Genomic DNA, 27850 nt, shown 5'->3' with positions numbered 1-27850 from the left:
CAGACAACTTTTCAGCTAGACAGTCAAATCTCCAACCTCTGCAGGGCTGGAGCTGAAGCAATTTCCTCAAGCATCACCCCCAAGTCTTTGTTTAGGCAACAAATGAGCAATGAAGGCTGTTTTCAGAGGGATGGAAAATCATGGGAAAAAATTAATATAAAAAGTCAAGGATGAGTAAAAGTGGAATTTATGTAGGTATTAAGCATGGCTTCAAATTGAGAGAGAAAAGGATCACACAATATAAAGTTATCCAAACTGTTTGATAATTTCTTCTTAAAATCAGTTACATTGGAAATTAAGCCTGAAAGAGGTACCAGCAAATTTAAAATAAGGTTATGCAAATGTCAGTCTTTGCTCTCCAGGTAAGAAAAGCAAGATAGATAATTTTCTAACTGAACATTTCATGGGATTCACTTAGCCTCAACTGGTAGCTAATAAAATTCAAACTGTTTGTGAAGGTTGACTAGGCATCAACTGACACAAAATGGGGATATGGAATCAACTTGTTTCATTGCAAAATCCAGCTTTTCATTCTACATAGTCCTTAAAATCAGAGGTGTTGATCAATATACAGTTAGCAGAGACGAAATCTAGGTGCTGAGGTGGGTAGAAATAGAAAGTATCCACTTGGTAAACTTGGACGGAAATAAGGAAAGAATACTACTTAAGTTTACCATGAAGGTGCCTCCCATATATTTTATCTCTTAATTTCAAAAGGCTTTTAAGATAGTGAAGAACACTTTAAATAAGTTTTTTGAGGTATCATCCTGAATACAAAAATTTGATACATCCTTACTACAAAACTGAACTTTCTAAAAGGAACCAACTCAAGTTGTCTTGGAGGATTCTCAACTTATGAGCATTTTAATTCAAAGGAGGTAGCATCTGACAATAAAGTGATATAAGTAAGAATTTTAAAACCAAATAATTTCTATTATTTAACGTCAAGAGCAAAAAATTCAGCTCTAGAGTAAGTACCATATCAAGATTAATTTATGTCGGTTATGGTTATGTAGCACAGGTGATATTCAGCCACCAGGACAATGAATGTGTCAAAATATTTTGAATGACTTCACCTTAAAAGGAGACAAAGACAAGCATCTATTAACACACAGTTCGCAGTAGAATATTATCTCTTTAAAAGCACCACAATGGAACGCTTTCCAGAGCACAATCTTTGAATAATGTTTTAAAATATTATTTTAAACACACTGAAGAATATTTCGGATTAAGTTGGTGAGCATTTTCACTAAAATACAGAGCAAATCTTCCATTACCGTTTCTGCCCCTCCCCCAACATCTGCCTAAACTGCCACTAGGGGTCAGTATGAAGACACAGTTCTCCACCGTCGGAGGAAAATGGGCTGCGGAAAACCTTTCCCCGTGAAAAGCCCTAACAAAGACCATAACTGCACAGCTTTAGCATTACCAAGTCCAGCCCGTACATCAGGTCTGGAACATGAGTTTGCATTTTTTCCTGAGACTGCATTTTAATGTTGTAAATCACAGTGGATTATTTCTATGGTCAATATTTCTTTGATTAAAAAAAAAAAAAGTGTTGTAAATGACAAGATTACTTATTCCTAAGTGAATCTGTGTGGATTGGTCAAGAATATGATCTAGAACAGATGTTAAAGTTTATTTTGAAAGGGTGTTGGTATGCATCTCTAGCCATCTGGGAGATATATATATATCTTCCTGGAGGGGAATGGCAATGTGGAAGTGAATCTTGTGATGTTTTGCCAACTCTAAGAGAGGTGTTTTGTTCCCTCCTTTGAAATGACCATCATCATTCATTGCAATACAGCCTCAAGTGCACAAGAAAATACAGTAAATTCCCTACATAGGAACCTTCAAGTTGTGAACTTTCAAAGATGCACACGTATCCAGAGAAAGGAGGAGGAAGACGTAATTGAAGAGCTGAAGAGATTCACAATGCAGGAAATGGCAAGGGAGTTTTCTTTATTTGGGGAGATACTGTTAGCTTTTGAGACGCAGGACCCAACTGTTGAACGGTACACAAAGCTTGCAGCAGCCATTAGGAATGCAGTCCAGTGCATCAATGACAAGAGAAAAAGCTACTACCCAGACATCGCTGCATCCTTTTTTCAAGAGGGTAGATAGAATTGCATCCAGCAAGGAACCAAAACCCGGGCCATCAACGTCAGGCATGAATGAAACTGCAGCTTACCCTCCATCTCCTATTGTTGATGACCATTCAGCTCTACCATCTCCCACTTCCCCTTCCTCCTCCAATCAGTAACTCCTCTTGCCTGTTCACCTGATGCCAGTGCCTGTGTGCCAGCCATTGTAATGTACTCCTGTACTTTTCAAGGTACTGTACTGTGAGATCAAAATTGTTTTACTTTTTGTTTGTTTTTTTACCTGCTATTTGTGTGAAAAGTATTATAAACCTATTATAAACCTATTACCGTATTGTACTATATAGCCAATTGTGTTAGTTGGGTACCTAGGCTAACTTTGCTGGATTTATCAGCAAAATGAACTTATAAACAAATTGGACTTACAAATAAGCTCTCGGAACGGAACTTGTTTGTATGTAGGAGACTCACTAAAGAGTAGCACTAGTCTATACTTAAATCTGCAGAATAAAAGAAAGTAAAATAAATATTTGTAGAAATAAATACATAAGTACACTGCTGCTGCTGCTGCTGCTAAGTCGCTTCAGTCGTGTCCGACTCTGTGCGACCCCACAGATGGCAGCCCACCAGGCTCCCCCGTCCCTGGGATTCTCCAGGCAAGAGCACTGGAGTGGGTTGCCATTTCCTTCTCCAATGCATGAAAGGGAAAAGTGAAAGTGAAGTTGCTCAGTCGTGACTCTTCGTGATCCCATGGTCTGAAGCCTACCAGGCTCCTCCGTCCAGGGGATTTTCCAGGCAAGAGTATTGGAGTGGGGTGCCATTGCCTGACTACCTTCCACTAACCCTATTTAATTGGGGGGGGGGGGGGGCGGATTTTTAAAAAAACTTTGAAAAGTGGTTTTCAAACACTAGAGAGATTTAACATTCTAAGAAATTATTTAAGGTCAGGCCCTTCCCTGAGAATACTGAATGGATAGAGTTGGGTCATGGTGAATAAATGAAGTGCTATGTTTTCTTAATGTTTTATATGTGGCACATCTTTAAAAGATTTTCTCTACACATTACATGACTTTCTTAGGTGTCTTCATGAGTGCTTGGTCACTTTAGTCATGTCCTACTCTTTGTGACCCTATGGGCTGTAGCCCACCAGGCTCCTCTGTCCATGGGATTTGCCTTGCCCTCCTCCAGGGGATCCTTCCAACCCAGGGATCAAACCCAAGTCCCTTCTCCTTCACTGGCAGGTAGGTTCTTTACCACTAGCATGACCTGAGAGGCCTGTCTTAGGCCTAGTACCCTGATAAATAATTCTACTAGATATTAAAATGATTCAGTCACTGCTTTATTTCTGTGTTAGTGAAGAGAAATATGAATACTGGTAATACAGAATGACAGGTCATCCATACAGAATGAGGACATTGAAAAGTTCCCAAAGCACTCAGCATGCACATCTGAGTGATTCGGGGGCATTCTGTCTCTTCCTGGAGTCTCTTTGGGGTGTTCTCCCCAGTCATCCCCTCATTTCCTTTGTTGTGGTCCTGACCACAGGTCACATGATAGCAGGATGGTCCCTAGAGAAGAAATGTCTCTGGTAGTGTGGAAGGTAGCAGTGGCCCAGCAGTCAATCAAAAAAAATATATATATACATTTTTTAAAGTAACCACTATATATGCTGCCTTGAGTCACTGCTGTTGTGGGAAGGGCTATTAAAAACAAAAAATAGGGCTTCCTTGGTGGTCCAGTGATGAAGAATTCATCTTGCAATGCAGGGAACACCAGTTCAGTCCTTGATCTGGGAAGACCCATATGCTGGGGGACATCTAGGCAGTGCACCACAACTGCTGAGCCCGCGCTCTGGAGCCCGTGTTCCACGACCAGAGAGCCCACCGCAATGAGAAGCCTACGCACTGCAACTAGCGAGGAGCCCCACTCCTCGCAACTAGAGAACCCACTCGTAGCAATGAAGACCCAGGGCAGCCATAAATAAATTAATTTAAAAGTTAAAAAAAATTTTAAGACGTTACAAATAAGGAAACGGAGATAACAAGTTCTCCAAGATTTAAGGAAATCACCCAGTTCTTTATGGAGATACTATGAACTAAATATGAAGAATCAAGAGTGAGTTAGTATGATCTATCTATATATACAACAGAGACTTGATTGAGCATTTTCTATAGCAAAGCCATAGTTTCAGCTGACCTCTCTATAAACATTAAAGTAATTGTAGTTATCACTTTTTATAATTTAATCTTATTCATGTTTTATTTCTTTTGAAAAATATCTCACTGGCAATTGCATTATTTTCTCATCTTTTCATTGTTTACCAGTATCCAAAGTTTACCTACTGTTGGCATTGGGAAATGAAAAGCGCTGAACACTTTTCATTCTTGGAATAACTGAAAAACTCTAATTCTGATCAGATCCAACAGATGGCAGTGATGCTATAAATTAATAGTTTAAACTATTCTAATATAGAGAATCTGCCCCTCAGGAAATGTCAACCAAGAACAAATGCTCTCCGTAGTTACCTAAATAATATAAAACTTTGATATGACTGATTGGATTTAAGAAGTACAATGTAAATATGTAGTTTAGCTGAAATAGTACTTCTTTCAAAAATAAACAACTTTCTCCTTTCTAAAAAGTATTATAAATTGAGAATTGTCAAAAAGATTAACAATGAACCAAAAAAAGATAATGGTGTCCAAATTAACTAACTGGATTACATTTTTAATGCTTTTTAAAAGAATTATTTATTTATTTGGCTGCACTGGGTCTTAGCTGTGGCATGTGGGACCTAGTTCCCCAACCAGGGATTGAACCTGGGTCTACTGTATTGGGAGCTCAGAATCTTAGCCACTGGACCATCAGCAAAGTCCCCTGGACTACATATTTATATAAAATTAATTGTTGTTTCTCTGTTTCCATTTTCACCTATTTCTTTCTATGGTGGTTGTTTTAACCTCACTTGTTACTTATTCACTTAAAAATGACTTTACTTTTTCCCCTCCTATCACTTTAAATAAGTGACTCTGGCTCTTCTTGTCCTCTTTTCCTGTACCCTCAAATAGTTATTTTTATTCTTATTCATTGTCTTTTGTCCACTTTGAGTGACATTTATTCTGCAGATAATACAGAATGAAAAGTAGCTAGAAGATTCTTAGAACTAAGTTACTCTCCACTTTGTGAATGAAATTATGTGAAAACAGACAACGCAGTACAGATGATCACTTTCTATTTTAAGTTATCGGCATTGGCTGACAACAGACAGATCTTCCTTCATTGTCATTTTCCTTTTGATTGTGTTGTTGGTGTGGGCAAACTCCCCCCCAGAATGCTATTATGGGATGGGGACGACTCTAGATGCTTGTTGTGTGTCAGTGAGTTAAACAGACAAAGGTGCTGGGAGCTGGTCGGAGAACAGAAGAATGAGCTGTGTGTTGCTAAGAAAACGCTAAGCGCTCTGAGAAAAGGGCAGCAGGAAAGGAGGATGGACAAGGTATGTGGGTGGTGCGCTGTGACCACAGTGGTCACCATCGGCCTTCTTGGGATGGCATTTGGGCAGACTTGAGGGGGTGGGGAACTGCGTGGTGGGCATTCATGGAGTAGAAGAACATTCCATACAGAAAGGATGGTCATGCAAAAGGCCTAAAGCAAAACACTCCTGGGAGGTGAACGAACTTCTAGAATAACTTTATTGTCTATTTTACTCTTCATCATTTTACTCCCTGACATTGGCTTGTTTGTTTATAAGTAAAAGGGTTTGTGTTTGTTGAATTATTTTTTAAATTACACTTTCACTTATGCATAACTCAAAAATACCTGGAGACTTTACATATCCAGAACACACATGAGAACTATCAGAAAGGAAAAGAAAAGAAAGAAATGGCCTGTGAGGACCCAAACACCACTTAGAGATGTGGCCTCAGGTCCTCCATTATTGCTTTTATATAAAATTTGATAAAGCTAGGTTACCTGGTGTGCAAGCTTTACACTGACTGAAAAGAAGGGATTTGAAGAGAACATTGGCAGGGTTGGCCCTACCCATCAACTCTAGAGACAGCAACATTAACACTGCCAGCCTGTGTAAGGATCAATAAAATGTATCAGCCCAAAGGCGCTCTACCTGGAGGCTGTCCTCAGCAACTGGGCAAGCACCCACCTTCCCTAAGGGGCCTGAGTACAGTACCATGGAGTGTATGACAGCCACTTACTCAAAATGATAGCTGCAGCGCATCCCCTCTCCCCTCCCAAGTTTAATGACTGGTACCATCAGAAATTTGGAAGGGGAGGATTTTAGAAGATTTTATTCAAATTCATTACATATTTTTAAAAACATACATTGATTATAGAAGTAAATTTTCAAGTGTCCAGAAGACTTTATCTAGGAAGCCACATTCACAGACAGTAACAACTAGGCAAATTCTTTTGGTATCAATTAAAGTCATACTTATAATTAAAGTTGAAAATTTTCCACAGAGAGGTATGGGTGGTCTGGTGGTTTGTCACTGCTACCAAATTTCTCATCATCATATTTTTATTTGTCTCTGTTTTTGGTTCTTAGAACTTTGACATTCATTCATTGTCATATTATTTTATTACATTTCAATGTGTTTTCTTTTGGAAGAAAGCAAGATGTGTGCAAATCTGAATTCAGGTATTTTAGGTTATAAAGTTTTATGCATATTATAAAATTATGTTTTTAGATTATAAAAATACTTTGACTTAAAAAAAGCACTTGTCAATTTTGCAAAAAAAAAAAAAAATTCATCACAAAGTATGCTCCTTCCTCCAGTTGGTTTTCTTTTTTTACTTTAGAAAATTTTTATTTACCTTCAACATACATAAAGGAAATTATACCAGCATCATATGTTGTCATAACAAGCCAGTGATCATCTAATTCATGAGGTGAGTCTCTAACTCCAGAAAGTGCCCTGAGTTTAAGAATTAGAAATCCATTTTAGGCACCTTGAGATATGAGTGTAGGGGAAGGGATTACATTTTAACAACAAAACTGGAATTCTTAGCCCTTCACTGCATTAAAAAAAAAAAAAAAATTAGGCTACCAAATATCAAGTATCCCAACAGCTACTAAAGGTACCTAGAAGACATCAGTTCTGGGTTTTTGTTTTCTTCTCTTACTATTAATACTTAGATGTGGTGGCAAAGCGGCTTTCTAACTATTTCAATTCCAGTTACCCAGCAGCAGAGCCAAGGACTCAGCCTTCAATCCTACAGTACACTGCTAAGAAAGGGGATGAAATGGACTGTTTCCAAAAAGTGATACTGGAAACACCCATGCCGAGTCTGATGTAATTTTTACAGGTGATTTGAGTAGGTGCTACAAATAGCCAGTCATCTTTGTGGTCTCTTCTGTTGTAGTTAGCTTAGGGGACCCTAGGAGACTGACTAGAAGGATTGACCATGGGGCTTGCTTGTTTTCATTCCTTTTGATTGACGACAGAATCTTTTTCAAGCCCAGTTCTCAGCATTTGGCACAAACAGGTCAAATCTGACTCTGTATCTTTCTCAAAACCATTAATTTTCAGTATTTTTTAGCTCAAAAAGTCCGAAGTAAAATCTACATAGACCTCAAAAAAACCATAAAACCACTTTTATTCAGGTCCCATTTCCCTTAGCAGACATAAGTTGGAAAAAGAAATCAGAATGTACAGTACATGATAGGTTAAAGAAATAACAGCAATTAAAATTGATAAGAAAAATTAAATTACAAAAAGTAAAGTTGATTATCACAGAAGAAAATCAGGCACCGTCTAGTCCTAACTGACCTTTCTGTGGACAAAATGGAACTATATCGGCAGATAACAAAAATTTGATAAATGGAAAATTGAGAGAAAATCTAAAGGCAGCTTCTTTGAGTATTACTTATCATCCTGATTGTCTAGGATGTTATATAAAACTGTGAAACGAGGTAAGCCAGGCAATCTCACATCAAATCAAGACAGCTATACACTCTAGAGGCCTTTTAGAGTATTTTAGATAATATATAAATCTAAATGCACTGGAGATTGAAGCATTTTGGTGTCACTGATAAGATTTTTGCACTGGCAGGACTATACTGGAAAAATCACTGAGTATGCTGTTTTCAAATTGCTAGTTACTATGACCTGATATTCTAGACATGTGTGTGCTTTCATGCAGGTGGTGATGCATGCTGAATTTAGGAAATGATTGTGTCAAAGATTGTAGCTCTTAAAGGAACACAGTTTTGTTTTGGTGCTTATGCATTTTGGCTACATTTTTCTTGGGCATTGTTACATTTTGAGTCTTTCCATCAAGGTCTTATAAAAATTTGTGTGTGAGTAGAGAAAAAGAAAGAGTAAGAGATAGATGAAACATATGATGGGATGGAGGAGGATTTATTTCGAAAAAGGAAGGGATAATTTTAGCAGCAATGCCAGAAAACCATAATATGTGAATGTTAAAAACTGACGCAATGACATGGTTAATTTTTTGGGTCAACTTGATTGGGTTAAGGGGTGCCCAGATAGCTGGTGAAACGTTGTTTCCGAGTGTGTCTGTGAGAGTGTTTCTGGAAGAGGTCAGCATTTGAATGAATCAGTAGACTGAATAAAGATTCCTCTTTTCATTTATAATAAAATCTCACAAATTAAAAAAAAAAAAAGATTCCTCTTTTCAATGTGGGTGGGCATCATCCAATTCGTTGAGGAACTATACAGAACAAAGAGCAGGGGCTTACCAGGTGGCTCAGTAGTAAAGAATCCGCCTGCCTATGTAGGAGACTCAGGAGACACAGGTTTGGTATCTGAGATGGGAAGATCCCCTGGAGGAGGAAACGGCAACCCACTCCATATTTTTGCCTGGGAAATCCCATGGACAGAGGAGCCTGGCAGGCTACAGTCCATGGAGTTATAAAGAGTTGAGTCATGACTGAGTACACACGCACAGAACAGAGGAGGAGGAAGGGTGAATTTCTTGAGATGGGGCAACCATCATCTGCTTTCCTTGGACATCAGTGCTCCTGGTTCTCACACCGGGACTGACCATCACTACCACCTTTCCTGGTTCTCCAGGTCACAGATGGCAGATCCTGAGACTTCTCAGTCATCATAAGCTCATAAGCCAATTCCTATAATAAATCTCATTACACACACACACACACACACACACCTCCCATTGGTTCTGTTTCTCTAGAGAACCCTAATTCTCATACCATGTTTAAGGAGGGTAAATAATTGTTTTTTACTCTTATTTATTTAGATTTTTCATTGAGGTTATATTGGTTTGTAACATTATACAAGTTTCATATGTGCATTATATTTCTACTTCTGTATACACTATGGTGTGCTCACCACTAAAAATTTAGTTTCCATCCATCACTGTACAGTTGATCCCCTTTACCTGTTTTGCATTCCCCCTGCCCCTTCCCCTCTGGTAATTACTGCTCTTTTTTTTTTTTTTTTTTTAGTATCTTCAAGTTTGTTTCTGTTTGGTTGGGCTGTTCATTAATTTTGCTGGCTAGTTTTTTATATTCCCATAAAAGTGAAATCAGATAATATTTGTCTTTCTCCATCTGACTTATTTCACTCAGCATGGTATCTTCAAGGCCCATCCATCTTATTGCAAATGGCATTAATCACTTTATGAAAATTGCCTTCTAGAAATTTTTACTGTTTTATAAGCAACCTTATCATCTGTAGAGGAAATAGCAAGCCTTTGGAGTCCAATAGATCAAGCTTTAATTTCCAGCTCCTCTATTTGAATGAATATGTGTACCCAGGAAAATTAGGGAAACCTGCAGAGCCTCTGTTTCCTCAATTAGTAGATGGATTATCTTGACAATTAAAATTTTAAATGAATATAAATTACATGCACAGTGTTTGGAATACAGAGGACATTCCTTTTCAGCCTTTTTCCATAGGTATTTACTGATGATACTCTGTTTTCAATGGACTTTTAAAGTGTTTCTCGATTTTATCTTCTGTTTGTCCTTTTAAAAACTGATTCTTTAAATTTTTTTTCTTGATTTACCAATATTTGTAGAATGTTGTCTTTAGTATTTCCCAGCATTAGCCAATTTTCTTTGTTCTGGAACCTTCTACAAGACTTAGCCTCTTACCTGCATCAAATGTCCCACCCATTTTCCCAACAAACCCAGAAGCTCTCAAGATTTCGTGATGTTTTTGGAAAACAGGCCTATCTGCCAACTCTTATTTTCATAAGGGTTCTTAAGGAATAACCCAACATAGAAGCATCTGAAAGGATATGTAAACTGCCTTGAAAGGCAGGACATTACAATGAGCTTATCTTGGTCTGTTAAATATCCTGCGAGTCAGTGTTGAATGAGTCTTTTTGTACTCACTTTGCATTAGCAGGATTGCAGGTGGTCAGATTTGCCAAGGCAAGGGCAGCAGCTTCCCTCACTTCTTCGCTGTCACTTTTTAGCAACTGAATTAACTGAGGGATTCCTACAGAAAAAGAAAAGTAAAATGTGACTTTACAGATATCCATGTGAACTAGAATATGGCAGCCTAAACATGTTCAATGGAGAAGGAAATGGCAACCCACCCCAGTATTCTTGCCTGGGAAATCCCATAGACAGAGAGGAGCCTGGTGGGCTACAGTCCATGGGGTCGCAAAAGAGTTGGACACAACTTAGAGACTAAATAACAAAAACAACATCTTCAGAGTGGCTTTTTCCAGTGTGCTTACCTTGATTATTGAAAAATTCTTTGCTGCCCGAATTCTCACACATTGCTGATATAGCTTGGGAAGCGGCAATTTTAGTTCCATCATTTTCAGAACCCAAAAGGCTTACAAGGCATTTTTCGACTTCTAGTTCGTGAAAAAGTTTTCTATTTTCAGCTTTCATAAACCAAAAGGGGTAAAAAAAAAAAATCAGAATTTTCCTACAAAAACTGTGGAAATATAAAGACTTCTCCATCCAAAAATGATGGGAATTCAAAATATTTGTTAGCTTTAATCATATTCTAAGCTAAACAAAATATATACCTATTTAACCTTTAGAACACAGTCAATATGCAAAATAAATGTATGGGTATTGCACTTTTTTCATATTCTCTTATATGATATCAATACTATGGCAGAGAAAATTCTGTAATAAGAAAGAGACAAGTTTCAGACTTAGTAAGAACTTACTTTCGCCAGTCATGTGCTGTATTCACACACGCTGTCTTCTTACTGAGCACAAAACCTGTTTATTTTAAATACAAAACCCAATATTTGAAGAACGCCTAAGATGTACAAACCTGTGAGCTAGATGCTCAAGAGAAGAGCAAAGAAAGTAAAAATGAGTAATAAAGTGTGATTCCAAGTCTTAAGGAATTTATAATCATCTTTTTTTCTTGTTACAATACATGCTGACATAGCAAAAATGAAAATAATTGCTAAGTTGCCATAAACATAATATAAACATAGCACAATTCTGTCTGAAAACAAATAAAGTACCTATCATGATATTCACCCCACTATAAAACACTAAATTGAAAACCAAGGTATTCTTAATGTTCTTTTTGTTCCTGATGTTTTTCTCTCAATTTAGTTTGATTTTCTAATAAGTGACAGCCTCATTACTATACAAAAGCAAATACTACATTGAATTAAATTCAATGCAGTATTTAGAGTATAGAATATTAAACAATTTTTTGTTTTGCATTCTATATTTAATCCTAAATAAATTACTATTTATTAAAAGCATATACTAGGCAATACTTACATTAAATCAAACTCATTTTTAATGTTATAATAGAAAAAAAACAAGTTGGAAAAGAAACAGTTTACAAATAATTTCTTGCTAATTACAGTTTCTTAGAAAATTTTGTCATAAGTTTGATTCTCATTAATAGATTGCCAGGAGAAATATCAACAATATCATATATCAGATGATACCACTCTAAAGGCAGAAAGTGAAGAGGAATTAAAGAGCCTCTTGATAAGGGTGAAAGATGACAGTTGAAAAAGCTGGCTTAAAATTCAACATTCAAAAAACTAAGATCATGCCATCCAGTCCCATCACTTCATGGCAAATAGTAGGGGAGAAAGTGGAAGCAGTGATTTTCTTGGACTCCAAAACCACCGCAGATGGTGACTGTAGCTATGACAAACCTAGACAGCATATTAAAAAGTAGAGGCATCACTTGGCCGATAAAGGTCTATATAGTCAAAGCTATAGTTTTTTCAGTAGTCATTGTGAGCTTTGGACAATTAAGAAGGCTGAGCACCAAAGAATTGATGCTTTTGAATTTTGGTGCTGGAGGACACTCTTGAGAGTCCCTTGGACTGCAAGTCAATCCTAAAGGAATCAATCAAGTCAAACCAGTCAATCCTAAAGGAAATCAACCCTGAATATTCATTAGAAGGACTGATGCTAAAGCTGAAGCTCCAGTACTTTGGCCACCTGATGTGAAGAGCCAGCTCACTGGAAAAGAATCTGATGCTGAGAAAGACGGAAGGCAAAAGGAGAAGGGGGCAGCAGAGAATGAGATGGTTACATAGCATCACCAACTCAATGGACCTGAATTTGAACAAACTCCGGGAGATAGGGAGGATAGGGGAGCCTGGTGTGCTGTTGTCCATGTTGTCCAAGTCTTTAATTAAGTCAATGTAAATGATTAAAATAGAAGGATGTGTGATATATGCTCTTAGAATGTAAATGTACAAAAAAAGAATCAGTCAGTTCAGTCACTCAGTCAGGTCCGACTCTTTGCAACCCTGTGGACTGCAGCACACCAGGCCTCTCTGTCCATCTCCAACTGCCGGAGTTTACCCAAACTCATGTCCATTGAGTCAGTGATGCCATCCAGACATCTCATCCTCTATCACCCCCTTCTCCTCCCGCCTTCAATCTTGCCCAGCATCGGGGTCATTTTAAATGAGTCAATTCTTCACATCAGGTGGCCAAAGTATTGGAGTTTCAGCTTCAGCATCAGTCCTTCCAATGAATATTCAGGACTGATTCCCTTTAGGATGGACTGACTGGATCTCCTTGCAATCCAAGGGACTCTCAAGAGTCTTCTCCAGCACCACAGTTCAAAAGCATCAATTCTTTGGCGTTCAGCTTTCTTCACAGTCCAACTCTCACATCCATACATGACTAATGGAAAAACCATAGCCTGGACTAGATGGACCTTTGTTGACAAAGTAATATCTCTGCTTTTTAATATGCTGTCCAGGTTGGTCATAACTTTTCTTCCAAGGAGCAAGCATCTTTTAATTTCATGGCTGCAATCACCATCTGCAGTGATTTTGGAGCCCCCCAAAATAAAGTCTGTCATTGCTTCCACTGTTTCCCCATCTATTTGCCATGAAGTGATGGGACCAGATGCCATGATCTTCGTTTTCTGAATGTTTAGTTTTAAGCCAACTTTTTCACTCTCCTCTTTCACTTTCATCAAGAGGGTCTTTAGTTTTTCTTCACTTTCTGCCATAAGGGTGGTGTCATCTGCATATCTGAGGTTATTGATCTTTCTCCTGGCAAGCTTGATTCCAGCTTGTGCTTCTTCCAGTCCTGCGTCTCTCATGATGTACTCTGCATAGAAGTTAAATAAGCAGGGTGACAATATACAGACAATATACCAAAAAAAGAGAATATTTTGGTAGAAAAAAAAGTTGATATTAACTTAGATTGCATCGACATGTGGAATGAATTCATTACTTGTGCATATTTTAATTAACTTTTTTTCCCAGAGATATCTTTAGAAATTATAACAACTAGGTTTCTACTTTTAGGTTAATACATGATTTGTCTTCTTTCAACAATGGCTTTTTAAAATCACCCTTTTTCCCAGTGTCATGGTCAGATGTCACTATCTTTGCAAATACTCTCTTGGCCTTTGTTTGTCCAATACACAGATATATGCGAGCAATGTGGGCATCACTGGCACGAGGGAAGTCACCAACACTTCTGTTCATTTGTCTTAAACAATCATGAGCCATGTCCTGGAATCCTATCATTTTAATCCCTTGCTCCTTTTGTTTAAAATTGGAATTCAGTCAGGCCATAACTGTTGCATTAAAAAGCTGTGATTCATACTTAAATCTCAAGTATGTGGCCCCTAAAATGTTTTAAAATATATTTAGTCCTTATTAGTTTTCCCTGAATAACCAAGATCTCAAACTTTTCCGGAATCTTTAACTTAAAATGTCAGATGTATAATTAAGACTTCCATTATGGCACTAAATCAACTATGCTAAACAGAACACCCTGAGTGGATTCCATCAGGAAAACTGACCAAAAGAATTAATTTGAAAAGACTAACTTTGGAGTATGTGGTTGTTGCAATTAAAAAAAAAAAAACAGTATATATGCAATTATAGGAACAATTTTTTAAAAATAATTTAAATACTGTGGGCAATTAGTTTCTCAACCCTGCTGGGAGTGTTCTCAAAATCCAGCTGTGTTCACCAAACCTCAAAAGTGCTAACTGCAGTGTGGCTATAATAGATTTAAAAGATGAATTAACATATTAACCAACTACCTTCTTTGAATTGCTACACTGAGAAGTATTTACATTTTAATTACACTGATAATAAAGATGGCAAGGTAATTATATTACTAATAGAACAATGTCCTTTAAAAATAACGATTGTTCAGTATCACTAAAATAAAAAGCATGAGGTTTTGTATCTGAAGATAAATCTGTGTGTAATGATGCTTTTCTTACCCATTCTCAGAAGTTGCTAGTGGGCCACCTGTGCTCTTGCTGAGATGTTAATGCCAGTTCATAAACCTCATGGCAACATGGTAATTAACGCCTTCCTCCTCCTGGTGCCAGGTCAAAGGCACACTGATTTAGGGGTGCATGTTAAAACTTTACTCAGCAAACAAAACTGAAAGATTGTGTATATGTGTTTTTGTTCGAACTATGTTTTTGACACCCAGTGATGATTCTAATCCTAACCCTAGTCTATAAAAAATTTTTTGATGATGATAGAAAGTAAAAAGAGAATGTTATAAATGAATACTGATCATTACATTGCTCTTAAAAACAGTATAAGGAGCAAAATTTGTAAAAACCTACTTATGAATGGAGTTAAGAAAATATAAATTGGACTACATCAAAATTTAAAACTTCTATGCATCAAAAGGTACAATTAATAGAGGTAAAAGGCAACCTACAGAATGGAAGAAAATATTTGCAAGTCATATTTCTGATAAGGAGTTAACATCTAGAGTATATAAAAAAACTCCTACAATTCAATAACAAAAAAATTTAAACACATTTAAAAATGGGCAAAGGATTTGAATCGACACTTCAAGATGTTTTAAGTGGCCGTTAAGCATATGAAAAAGATGCTGAAAATCATTAATTATCAAGGAAATGCAAATCAAGACAGAGAGCTACTACTTCACACCTGTTAATATTAGTATATATATATTTAAAGACAGAAAATACCAAGTATTGGCGAGAATGTGAAGAAATCGGAAACTTCGTGCCCCATTGATAAGACTGTAGAATGGTGTAGCTGCTAAGGGAAACAGTACGGCAGTTCCGCAAAATCGTAAGCATAGAGTCACCATATGATCCAGCAATTGCACTTCGGGGTATATACCCCAAAGAACTGGAAGTGGGAACTCAGAGAGGTACTTGTGCATCTACATTCATGGCAGCATTATTCACGGCACCCAAAAGGTGGAACCAATCCGGTGTCGATTCGTGGATGAAAGGATCAACAAATGTGGTGTAAGCATACAATGGCATATTTTTCAGTGTTAAAAAGGGAAGGACATCCTGACACATGCTGCAGCATGAATGAACCTTTGTTAGAGGAAACTGACTGAAAGCGCCCACCCTGCAGGCACCACGGTAACCGTTTCCGTGAGTTACTTTACAACAGGAGGTTCTCATAAGGAACATGGAACTAAGAAGCCACCACCAACTGGAAGAATTCAGGAAATGTCAAAAGGAGACACCACGTGTCCCCAGAATCCTTTTTGCTGGCATCCATCTTGACTGAGCAATGTGTAAGCCACCAGGAAGGACCCCGAGTCAGAATGATTGGCCAGAGACAACCCAGAAACTAATCCCATCACCATAAAACCCGAGCTATGTGGCAGAGCAGTTCTCTTGGGGTCCCTTACCCTGTTGCTCTCCATTGGGGTGCCCCTTCCCAATAAAGCCTCTTGCTTTGTCAGCATGCATGTTTCCTTGGATACTCCATTTCCAGGTATTAGATAAGAGCCCACTCTTGGGTGCTGGAAGGGTTTCCCCCTTCTGCAACACCTTAAGGACATTATGCTGAGTGAAATAAGCCGATCACAAAAGGACAAATATTGTATGATTCCACTTATATAAAGTACTTACAGTCAAACTCACAGAGACAGAAAGAATGGTGGATTTCAGGGACAACAGGGAGGGAGAAGTGAGCAGCACTTATTGATTCATGGGTACAGAGGGTCAGTCTTGTGAGATGAAGAGCCCCTGTGGTTGGATGGTGGTGATGGTAGCACAACAATGCGAAGGAATTTAATATCAAGGGACTGTACTCTTAAAACTAGAGGTAAAGAACCCGCCTACCCATGCAGGAGACAGAAGAGATGCAGGTTTGATCCCTGGGTCGGGAAGATCCCCTGGAGGTGGGCATGGCAACCCACTCCAGTATTCTTGCCTGGAGAACCCCATGGACAGAGGAACCTGGCAGGATACAGTCCATGGGGTCACAAAGAGTCAGACACGATTGAAGCGACTTAGCATGCATGTACACTTAAAAATGGTGACGATGGAGAAATTTATACTACGTGTATTTCACAGTTTTTCAAAAAGGAACCACTTTCCTCTCCTTTTCTTCAAACCTGCTCTTCTTTTCCAGTTCCCCATTTCTGTGAATGGCACCATTCCATGTCCGGCTGTCCAAGCCAGAAACCTGGCCTTATCCTTGGCACCACTTTTCTTTCCCCCACCCCACACAGTCATTCAACAAACCCATATGGATCCTCCCAGGGTGCCGTGGGATCTCATGGCAAATGCCTCCAAGTCTATCTCGATCCCACGGCTCTGTTTCAGGATCCCTTCTCCTCTCACCTAGGTCACCGCAGCAGTGCCCTTTCCCAGTCTCTCCATGAATGGTCGCACACACTCTTCTTCACTTTGTAGCAAGAGTGCTCGTTCTTTAAAAAGTGAAAAACTGCAGTGTTCCCTCCCTTCTCTAAGTCATTTGAGTGGCACTTCGTTGTTATGAAAATAAAGTCCAAAGCCCTTAAACTTGGTTTGTGATGCCCATTAGCATTTGATGCCTCACTACAACTCCAGCCTTAACTCTGAGTTTCCTGCTGCATTCTATTCACTGGCCATTCTGAAAATTTCCAGTTCTGAAACTTACCACATTCGGTCCCTCCCTGACCTTTACACAACTGTTCCTTCTCAGAGCACTGCTGCGCCTCCCCAACCCCATGAGGACCTTCTTTGCCCAGCCAATTCCCATCATCCACTCTACATGCTACCTAGCCTGTAAATCACCTCTTCCAAGAAGGCCTGTCTGATCCGAATCTGTGTTAGGTGACCCTCCTAGGGGATCTTCTTTGCCCACCATCAAGCACATTTAATACAGCATTACGATTGTCTGCTTACTTGCCTGCATTGGATTTGTTGATACAAACTGGAGGCTTAATGAATCATTAATAAACAAATTCATCAACAGCTCCAAAGAGGCCGTAGCTCACTCACAGACACATCCCTAGGCCACTGCAGTGCCAGGAGTGTTTATTAGTAGTAGAACTCAAACGTAAGAGCTCTCCATCCGGTGCTTTTGTCACAACTGTATCACATGAAGGGTAATAAACCCACTAAACTCACTATCACCAGAAAGACTGTAACCCAAAGGGACCTTATATAAAAATTTTAGATTTGACATTGCCTGTGTCTTTCCACTGCCCTCTCATCTGGTCTCAAGTAACTAAGGAGGCCTGGGATAGACAGAGAACAGAACTGACCAGGTATGACAAGGCCCTAGTTCCTTTTGGGAGAATTCTGAACTAAGCAATTTTGCCAGCATTAATTTTATGGTTTGTCTTTAGAGTAAACCTTTATGATATAACTCATGAGGTCACTCTCTCTATTGACTTTGTACTGAGCAGTGAACTTCAGCATACTGCATTAAAACTGGGATTTGAAGAAATCCAGTATGGGTGGAAAAGGAAATGTTCCTCATAATACACACATGGACATATATACAGATGTGAGTATATATGTTTAGAATATAAATCACTTAAACCAGTCAAAGCTGTCATCATTCATAAGAGGAGTGATGTGGAAGGGGAAAATAAAATCACATCCTTTATTAAATAAAATATGCCAAATATACATAAATTGAAACTATAATTTCATCTTCAGTGCTCATGATGTAATTAATCTCTCATATTTTACAGGTTTATGTCAACATAGCTTGCCAGTGAAATGAAAAGTGTATTTTGTATATAGTATGAGCATATTATTTTTCATAGCTATATTACACGGCACAGCCAGACTCCAGCTGCAACTCAAAATTACTGTATAGATATCATTCCAAATGTGGATTTATTGAAATGACATTTTCAGGATCACAAACAGTGCATGCATTCTGTAAAATTTCAAAATCAGGAGAAATCGAGGCTTAAAACTTAATTTAGGAAAGAACTGTTTTTTAAAAAAAGGTGTAATTAAATCACCTTGAGTTTGTTATATCCTTGGTGAAGCAATCTCTATTTTCACTTATGGGCATTGTGATGAATTTCAGCCTTCAATATTAAGTATAGCACTATCCTCAAATGACCATTTAAAAGCAGACAAATACTCTAGCGTTTTTTAGTACTAATCAGAATCAAGAATACAGGAGGAAATAGGTATGCTTAGTTTATGTAAAATGAGACATACGGTCATAAGCGGCTTTAGCAATGGCTCTTGCTGCGTTCTTCTGAATTTCAGGAATTGTAGAGTTTTCTGCAAATGACAGGAGCTTCTTAAGACCCCCTGTTTGCTGAATCAGCACCATAGTGTCCATATCTTCAATGCAGTTGGCCACCACGGAAAGAGCTTCTATATGAAGGTCATTCAATTCCTAATGATAAAAGCAAACACAACTTTAGAAAACTGTAGTAAAAGCAAGTCACACTTGCCAAATTTTACTACAAGAGGGAACTCCCATCACTCAGAATATAATATAATTAATTTTGTTGTGACAGAGGCCCAGGGAAACAGTTCTGTTTATTAACATAACATCACCCTCCCTGACCATTTGTCCCATCTCTTCTCATTTCCCCTAGTTTAAACTATTCTATAGATAAAAAATAATTGCTGGAAACTCCCAGTAGTGGTATCCCAGTGAAGTTGCTCAAACAGCCTTTCATCGACAACAGCTTTTATTTTTTTAGGTTTTTTTTTTTAACTGGAGTATAATTGCTTTACAGTGCTGTGTTCGTTTCTGCTGTACCATGACAAGAATTAGCCATCTGCATACATATATCGTGGACAGCAACTTTAAAATCTAAAAAAAAAGTGGTTTTTGAAAAAGCAAACAGAAGCTGAAGGGAAGTATATTCCTTAAAACCTCCAGTTGGTAGAAGGAGTTATTGTGAGTGTGCCACTTTCTTGCCTGAGGAACCTCCAGAATCCCCACAGCAGTGGAAAATTGCAAGCTTATATCTGAACAGTTAGAAATGTAAGGTAGAAATCCTTAAAGTGAGAGAAACACGGGAAGGATGCTCCACCACCATGGTATTCTATACAGCATTGCTTCTGATCAAAGAACTCACTTCATAGCAAGAGAAGTGGAGCAGCGAGCACAGGGGCACAGAAGTCAGTGGCCTTCCCAGGGCCCCACCATCCTGAAGCAGCTGGCTTGGTACAGCGGCCTCTGGAAGACTCCGCTACAACTGGAACTGAGCACAGGGCTGTTTGCGCTCTGAAACGTCATCCAGTATACGGTGTTGTTGCTCCCGTAGCACAGTTCATGGGTCCAGGAACCAAGGAGTGACACGGTAGTGGCCCCACTCACTGTTACCCATAGCAATTCAATAGCAAAATTTCTGTTTCCTGCACCCACAAACATAGGCTCTGCTGATCTGCAAATCCAAAGTAATAGATACTTCCACCCAGAGACACAGCAATGAGTCCAGTCCACTGAAATGAAATGACAGCCACCTGGTCTCTTTGGGGGCCTCGTGCCTCTGAATCAATAGGCGAAGAAGAGAGTTACTGTGTGGGTTGGGGTGACTGATCCCAACTATCCAAGGGAAATTGGACTGCTACTCCACAATAGAGGTGAGGAAGAGTGTGCCTGTAATACAGGGAGTCCCTTACATCATCTCTTTGGTAATACCATACCCTGTGATGGAAAACTGTAATGACCCAATGCAGACACAACTACAAATGGTCCAGACTCTTCGGGAATAAAGGTTTGTGTCACCACGTCAGGTAAAGAATCAAGACGAGCTGGGGTACTTGCTGGGCAAAGGGAATATGGAATGGGTATTGAAAGAAGGTAGTTGTTATTGATACCAACTACAACCATGTGATCAGTTACAGAAAAGAGGACTGTAATTGTCATGAGTATTTCCTTATTTTGTTATGAATGTGTGTGTGTATGTATGAAATATCTTTTTCTTCTCTTATCCCCTCAGGTAACATGAGATGTACTGATTTTATAATATAGTATTTTTAAGGTATTTTATTTTAAAAAATATTTATTTCTTTAGCCAGCTGTGCCGGGTGTGAGTCGCGGCACTCGGGATCTTTGTTGCAGCATGTGAGATCTTTATTTGCAGCATGCGGGATCTAGTTCCTTGATCAGGAATCAAACCTGGGGTCCCTGTGGTGGGAGTGTGGGGTCTTAGCCACTGAACCAACAGGGAAGTCCCTGTAATACAGTATTTAAGTATGGGTAGTTTTGTATCTTAGTATTTAAATTATGGAATGTGAAGGAAAAGAGTAAACATCACCCAAGGACTTTATACCTTCTCCTCTGGGGAAGGGGACAGTGTGTTTTTGGTTGTACACAGGACAGTTGTATCATGTTAAGTGGAAGCATGATCTTTTATTGTTCTTATTTGGAGATTAATGACTTAGGAGCTCTGTATGGATGCCAAATTGACTAGCGATGGATTTGTGATGGCTAATTTTTTGTTTTAACTTAGCTAAGGCCACAATATCCAGATATTTAGTCAAATGTTATTCTAGATGTTTCCATGAATGTATTTTTTAGATGAAATTAATATTTAAATCAGTAAATTCACTAAAGCAGATTACTCTCCATCATATGTGGAAAATGACTCTTCTTGCCTTACCCTAGAGAAAACTAGAGCAGACAAAGGGGAGAAGACTAATTGCAGGTGTTTGAAGATAAGACCATAAACAAAAATTTAAAAATCTTAAATCTTCTAAGTCAGAAGATTAAAAAAAATTATTTTAGAATGGCCACTAGCATTAGTCTGATTTAATCATGCTGGTAAACTATGTAGCAATAAGCAGATTAGTCCATTATACTTAGTATCATGCTTAAATATAATAAAATTTCAATTTAAAAATATTCCATAATATGCATTTATAACAACACTTATAGAAAGAGATACATCTTCTCATAGAGCATTGAATAAAGGTTACAGGTACCTTAGTTTCTAGGATCTTAATAAGCTGATCCACTCCTTGATTTTCTCTTAGCATGGCCCGGGACGCCTTATCATTTGTAATAACACCTAAGGTTTTGAGAGCCAACAATTGAATAATTGGATATTCTGACTTCAAGAGGTCTAATATAGGAGGGATGGCATTTAGTTCTTGAAGTGTTGCTCGGCACCGAAAATCCTGCCAGGAAAGACAAATGTTTAAATAAGTGATTTTTAAAGCAAAATACAGTCTCAAGAATAGAGACACTCTATTTTCTAACAAAGAACATAAGTTATGTTCCCATCTTTTACTCCAGATTCATTTCCAAAATAGCTTAACAACAAATATAAGCAAACCCTCAACTGATAACACCAAAATATTCATATTAGCCCTACAGACATTGTCAGTAACAGGAAATACACATGATCCAGGACTTCTCAGAAGCCACTGTTTCTTTGTTTTTGTCGTTGTTCAGTTGCCAAGTTGTGTCCAACTCTTTGCAACCCCATGGACTGCAGCACACCAGGCTCCTCTGTCCTCCGCTATTGCCATTCCCAGCTTGGCTTTCCTCTATCCATCTCGCAACTGGCCCCTAATATTAAGCTTTCTTTGGGCATAAAAATTGTAGGTTGTTGCTTATTATGGGTTGAATAGTATCCCCTCCAAACATGTTGAAGTCCTAGCCCCCAGAACCTCAAAATGTGACCTTATTTGGAGATAAGATTGTTGCAGATATAATTAGTTAGGATAAGGTCATAGTGGAGTAGTGGGTATTTACTGGTGTCCTTATAAGACCAGTGTCTTTATAAGAAGAGGAGAGAGAGCCAACGGAGGGAAATATAGCCATGATGAGGCTGCAAACCAGGGACCGTCAAGGATTCAGACCTGCTGTCAGAAGCTAGGGAGAGAAAAGGAAGGATTCCACCCAGAGTCTGGGACAGCACAGCCCTGCTGACACCTTAAAGTCAGAAATTCAGCCTCTAGAACTGGGAGGGAATAGATTCCTGGTGTTTTAAGCCAGTCTGTGGTACTTCTGTTACAGCAGCCCTAGGAAATGAATACATTGTTATTAACTAGTACTTCTGTTACAAGAAAAGGGGAGCTAAATCTTAATAAGGAGATTTAGGATGAAACACACGAACACATCTGCAGGATTATTTAGGCCCATAGGACAAAGAACAGTCACCAGAGAAGGGACACTGTTGCACTTGCTCTTCAGGAAGGGTAGAGGTAACACCAGGGGGTATCCAGCCACATGGCAAGGACACGCAGGGGCCAGGAATTCATGCTTTTGGGTGCCTTTAGTGATGAGTCCCTTTGTCATCTTTTGCTGTTAATATATATTTTCTCTATATATCTCTCTCTCAATGAACCCTCCCTCACCTTTGCTTCAATATCTCTTCTTTCACATTCTGTTGATGGCTATTTAAAATGGTGTCTTATACTTGCAGTTGAACTAAGGCTTATCAAATGTGTGTGGGAATTGTTCAGAAACCTGAGCAGGAAGAGAAGCAGAGAAGGCTGTCCAAAGCAGCCGGGAGCTGACCTGCTGGCGATGTGAGGGTGTGCCTGCTGGGTTGGGGATTGAGAGGTTGTGGGGCAGGGGCCAGAGGACAGGACAGGTGCAGGCGACAGGGTAAGGGGTGGGGGTAAAGGAAACCAGCACGTTACAAAGGAAAGTAGCATCTTGCAGATGTGAGCGATGAATTTTGTTCAGCAAAACTCAACTCACTAGGTTTTCACCAACACATTGAGACTAATCCAAAATCTTAGTAAACTGCATAGGGTACAGTAGGGTACAACCCATTGGACCACCAGGATTAGATCAATAGGTAAGCCCAGGTCAAAACTAGTTCAACACTAATATTAGATTTCCTGTTTTGGAAGAAACACATCTTACCTAGCATAAACCCACCTTAGTCTGCAAGCCATTCTATTCTTTTAAAATTAGGTTATGATTCTAAAATGCCCTTTCACGGAGGACAATTATTTTGTGGAAATTGAAAGTATCAACACTAAACTTCATTTTATTCTCTGAATGATAACTACTAAATAATACTGAGATGAACTGATGAATCAAAACTGGAGCATTTTAATAAACTTTTTCCTTTTTTAATGGGAAAATAAATTCTATAACCAGCTTTTGTCAAAACACGTTTTTAGAAGTTAATCTCACCTGGACCAAGTTGTAAATGCACTCAATAGAATTTTTCTTCACATCCGGGTCTGGGCTGCTTAGCAGTCTGATGAGAGGCTCTAATCCACCTTGTTCAAATATTTGCACTTTGCTGGTATACTCTACAGACATGTTTGCTAGGCAAAGACTAGCAAATTCGTGGATAACGACTTCTTCTGTGTATCAAAAACAAATAACACAAGTATGTAAAGGCTTATTCAACCATTATTTTAAAGCATGCTTTGAAAACCAAAGCTCCACAAATCTTACTTTGGTTGGAGCCCATCTTAGTTTGAGAGATTTTAATGATAATTCACAATTGGTGTTTCATAAACTATTTTCAATAGACACTTTAATCAGAAGTGTATAAGAAACCATTCCCCATTTTTTACATAGATGTAGGTTGCAGAGTTACCTTCTGGAGCCAGCCGAGCAATCACAGAATTCACGACATCTAACTCCCTTAACAGTTTTTTAACATCATCTGCAAAAGAAGAAACAGAATATTAATGTTTAATAATAATAATAATGGCAATGTCTGTGGAATAGTTCTTTATGAGATAGGTTCTAATATTACCTAATTTTACAGATAAGAAAACTGAAGCTCAAAATCACACAGCAAGTAAAAGGCAGGCCAGGTCTGTCTGACTCCAGACAGACTCTAGCCCATGTTCCTTGATTGCTCAGTTGTCCTGCTTTCCAAAACACTAGGAAAGATAACCATAAATGTTCAAAAGTGCCTAGAATACCAGCAGTAGAGTTACTGTGCCCTGCACTTGCTTATTATGTAATAGTAATTCTTTTTTTGTTTTTTTTTGGGGGGGGAAGATACTAAAAATATTTTAAAATTTAGATTTTTAATAAAACTAGTACAGAATGCCAATAAGAATTAACCTCAGCCTTTTTTCATAAGTACATCTTGTATTCATTCCATTTGATTATCACAAATGCCAAAAGTGTTTAGATATATTGACTTTTTAAAGTTCACTTTTGTCCTATTTATAGGAGCCTAATTAAAACTAGACAATTATGCCTCTATTTCTTTCTTGCTCTCCTTAACGCCCTTTTTCTTAGAAATAGACACAGCTGTTACTTCAGTTTTGCAATTTCTCTTCTTGGTTGATTATCTTTTCTGTCAGTCAAAATTAGCATTACCAGAAGTTTAGAAAAGTTCACTTTGCAGCAGCTGAAACATATGGTCTAGGGGATTAACCACTGGATATATATGCCTTTTCTTAGACACCTTTTCCTGTGGAATTCAGGGATATAGCTGTCTCTCAACCAGTCAAAACTTCTTTCTCTCTGTTCTGTTCAAAATGACTCAAAGAAGGCTAGTGAACTTATGTACGTGAATAGGCTTTCAGTACAAGAGAATAATTGAGTTTTGGGGAAGTAGAGGAAAGACATTCTATGCTCTTGGATTAATTCTTAGTCACAATTTTTTGGTTGCATAATGTTCACCATCTAATTTACTCTTGATCATACATACTCTTTTACATCAACCTTTTTCCTAAGACAGCGAGCTCTTCTGATTGCCTTAAGTAATGTAGAGTCTGGGCTTACAAGGCTACTTCTCACAAGGATCCTGATGAAAGCTCCCTCTTTAGCTGACTTAATTAAATGAGTCTTGGTTACATTAAACTAAATACAGGGTTAAGACTTCACCTTCCAGTGCAGTGGGGTTTGGGTTTGCTTCCTGGTTGGGCAGCTAAGGTCCCACATGCCTGCGGCCAAAAAACCAAAACGTAAAACAGAAGCAACACTGTAGCAAATTCAATAAAGACTTTAAAAATGGTCCACATTAAAAAAAAAAAAGAAACTTAAAAAAATAAATACTAGCTGGAAGGTAAAAGAAGACAGAAGCTCCTGTTTGATAAAAAGGTTTAACAAAGTAATTTGCGTGCCTGTCTTGGATGGCCCAGGCATGGCACAGGCTCATAGCTCAATCACTGTAGCCAAAAAAAAAGAATTTATTTGAAACTGCAAAAGGGGAAGACGGTTTTCATAGCAAGCCTTTAGCACCTGGAATGTTGGAACATTCTGTTGGTTCATCCACTATAAGCATGTGGAAAAGCATATGAAGATACAAATTTCTGAAGAATAATCAGTTATTTAAAGACTGTCCAAAGATGATGATTTAATCATGCAGCTTCAGAGGTGTATTTATTTATATATTAGTCTGGAAACATGACTTCATTTTAGGTCAAATGACCAGTTGCTTTTTTTTTATTCCAAATCTCCTTAGACACATATGAAAAGTGAAGCAACAGTTATATATTACATATATATAATATATAATAGTGTTGGCTCTCAGCAAAAAAGGAGGTTCACAAGCACTTGAGGATATGGTATGTCTTATCCATATCACCAGATAGTTCAAATAGAAAATCAGCTAAAGTGAAAGTGTTAATTGCTCAGTCACGTCTGACTCTTTGCAACCCCATGGATTGTACCCTGCCAGGCTCCTCTGTCCATGGAATTCTCTAGGTAAGAATATTGGAGTGGATTGCCATTCCCTTCTCCAGGGCATCTTCCCGACCCTGGACTTGAACCTGGGTTTCCTGCATTGCAAGCAGACTTTTTATCGTTTGAGCGTTAACCCCAATAATTGTTTGATTTTTTCACCTACTTCATAGAATCATAGAATTCAGTATACTTGAGACTCAAGCACTCAGTGGAGACCTTGAAGACAGCCAAGCTCTTTCCATGATTAAGCTTTGCAGTTGCAGACTGCATTGGTCCTAGCACTGGTTACAGCCTAGTCAGCCAGCTTACAGATTGTGGTTTGACAGTTCTAAAAGAGCCATCTCGGTTCTCTGTTCTCTGCTCCCTGCTCCGAGAGAAAGTGCCAACTATAGCTTATGCTCAACTCCTGTTTGTTTTTGATAATTGGAACTTTGTACTTAGAGGTTACATTTTGTCGCTCACGGATGGGCTGCTTCTGGAGAGGTCATGAGGTTGCCTTCTGGCTTGAGTTTAGTACCACTGGTCTCAGGAGAACCCATTTGACATTGGCTTGCTTTTTACTTACTTTGGCCTCAAGTTCTGAGGCTATGCTGTGTGAAAGAGGAAGGGGCCATCCTCAAGGATGTGAACTTGCCGAGTGCCTTATCAGGAGTTGGCCCTGCAGTTGGTCCACAATAAATGGGGATAATTTTGCATGGCAAAGAGATTATAGTAATTGTCTTTATGATAGGTACTGATTCCTTGAACATAAAATTGAACTCCAAAATGAATTATGCTTCTCTGCAGGTTTAATGAAATTTCTGAGGTTGCTGAAATTTGTGTATTTGTTTTTCCAAAGCAAGATCTGCTGGTGAGGGGAAATACCTGACTGGTTTCATTATGGTTTATAAATGAATAAATGGATATTTAGTTCTGTAAAAAAATAAAAGAGCCATCTCATGTAGCATCCAAATGTAAGAGTATTCATAACATTTAGGGGCCACAGACTCCTTTAGAAACTCATGAAATTCAGTGTAAAAACCTGCTCAGAAAAATCTGCAAACAAATTGTAGGGTTTCACAGATGATAAACTCCTCATATAATGGAAAGATAAGAATACTAAATAAAATCAATAGAAACTAAGAACATAAAAAAGAGGGGAAAAAAGTCACAGAGACCTAGATATTTCATTAGAAAATGTAAGTATAAATAAGAATTTATAACTCTTTCTCCCCCAAAATCATTTAGAAGGAGAACCTGACTTAGCATGGACACTAATGTTAAGAGATTTAGTGAATAGAAAGTCTACTGAACTATTGGTCAGAGAGTAAAGCTGTAATTTTAGCTCTCATCTCAGTTCTGCTACTAGCCATCTGCATGACTTTGGGCAAAGGACCCAATCCTTCAAAGAATCCTTCTGTGTTTAAAATGAGTTGCACAGGAGGCATTAGGAAGCACCTTTGGTATATAAACTCTGTGGTGTGTACACAGAATAAAACAGGAGAAATTTAAATATTTCCCCTTTTTTGTTGTTTATAAATAATGTAATATGC

At 38.4% G+C, this 27850-nt stretch overlaps 1 protein-coding gene and 1 long non-coding RNA gene across 12 annotated transcripts in view; one reads left to right on the top strand and one right to left on the bottom strand.

Moving 5' to 3' along the window:
- LOC139186456 (uncharacterized) overlaps nt 1-27850 on the top strand; it is a 331485-nt gene that overhangs the window by 188598 nt on the left and 115037 nt on the right. The window lies entirely within an intron of this gene.
- Nucleotides 1-27850, bottom strand: part of ARMC3 (armadillo repeat containing 3) — a 92224-nt gene that overhangs the window by 41025 nt on the left and 23349 nt on the right. For all 9 annotated transcript variants that reach the window (XM_019973035.2, XM_070800823.1, XM_070800826.1 and 6 more), the window contains 6 exons: nt 24268-24336; nt 23853-24028; nt 21680-21874; nt 18950-19133; nt 10794-10946; nt 10444-10549 (listed from right to left, as the gene is read on the bottom strand). In XM_019973035.2, the coding sequence (XP_019828594.2) occupies nt 10444-10549; nt 10794-10946; nt 18950-19133; nt 21680-21874; nt 23853-24028; nt 24268-24336 (883 nt within the window). The remainder of the gene's footprint in view (nt 1-10443; nt 10550-10793; nt 10947-18949; nt 19134-21679; nt 21875-23852; nt 24029-24267; nt 24337-27850) is intronic.

This window comes from Bos indicus, chromosome 13 (assembly GCF_029378745.1).
Source record: "Bos indicus isolate NIAB-ARS_2022 breed Sahiwal x Tharparkar chromosome 13, NIAB-ARS_B.indTharparkar_mat_pri_1.0, whole genome shotgun sequence".
Taxonomy (NCBI): Eukaryota; Metazoa; Chordata; class Mammalia; order Artiodactyla; family Bovidae; genus Bos; species Bos indicus.
This window is presented reverse-complemented; position numbering and strand designations above follow the sequence as displayed.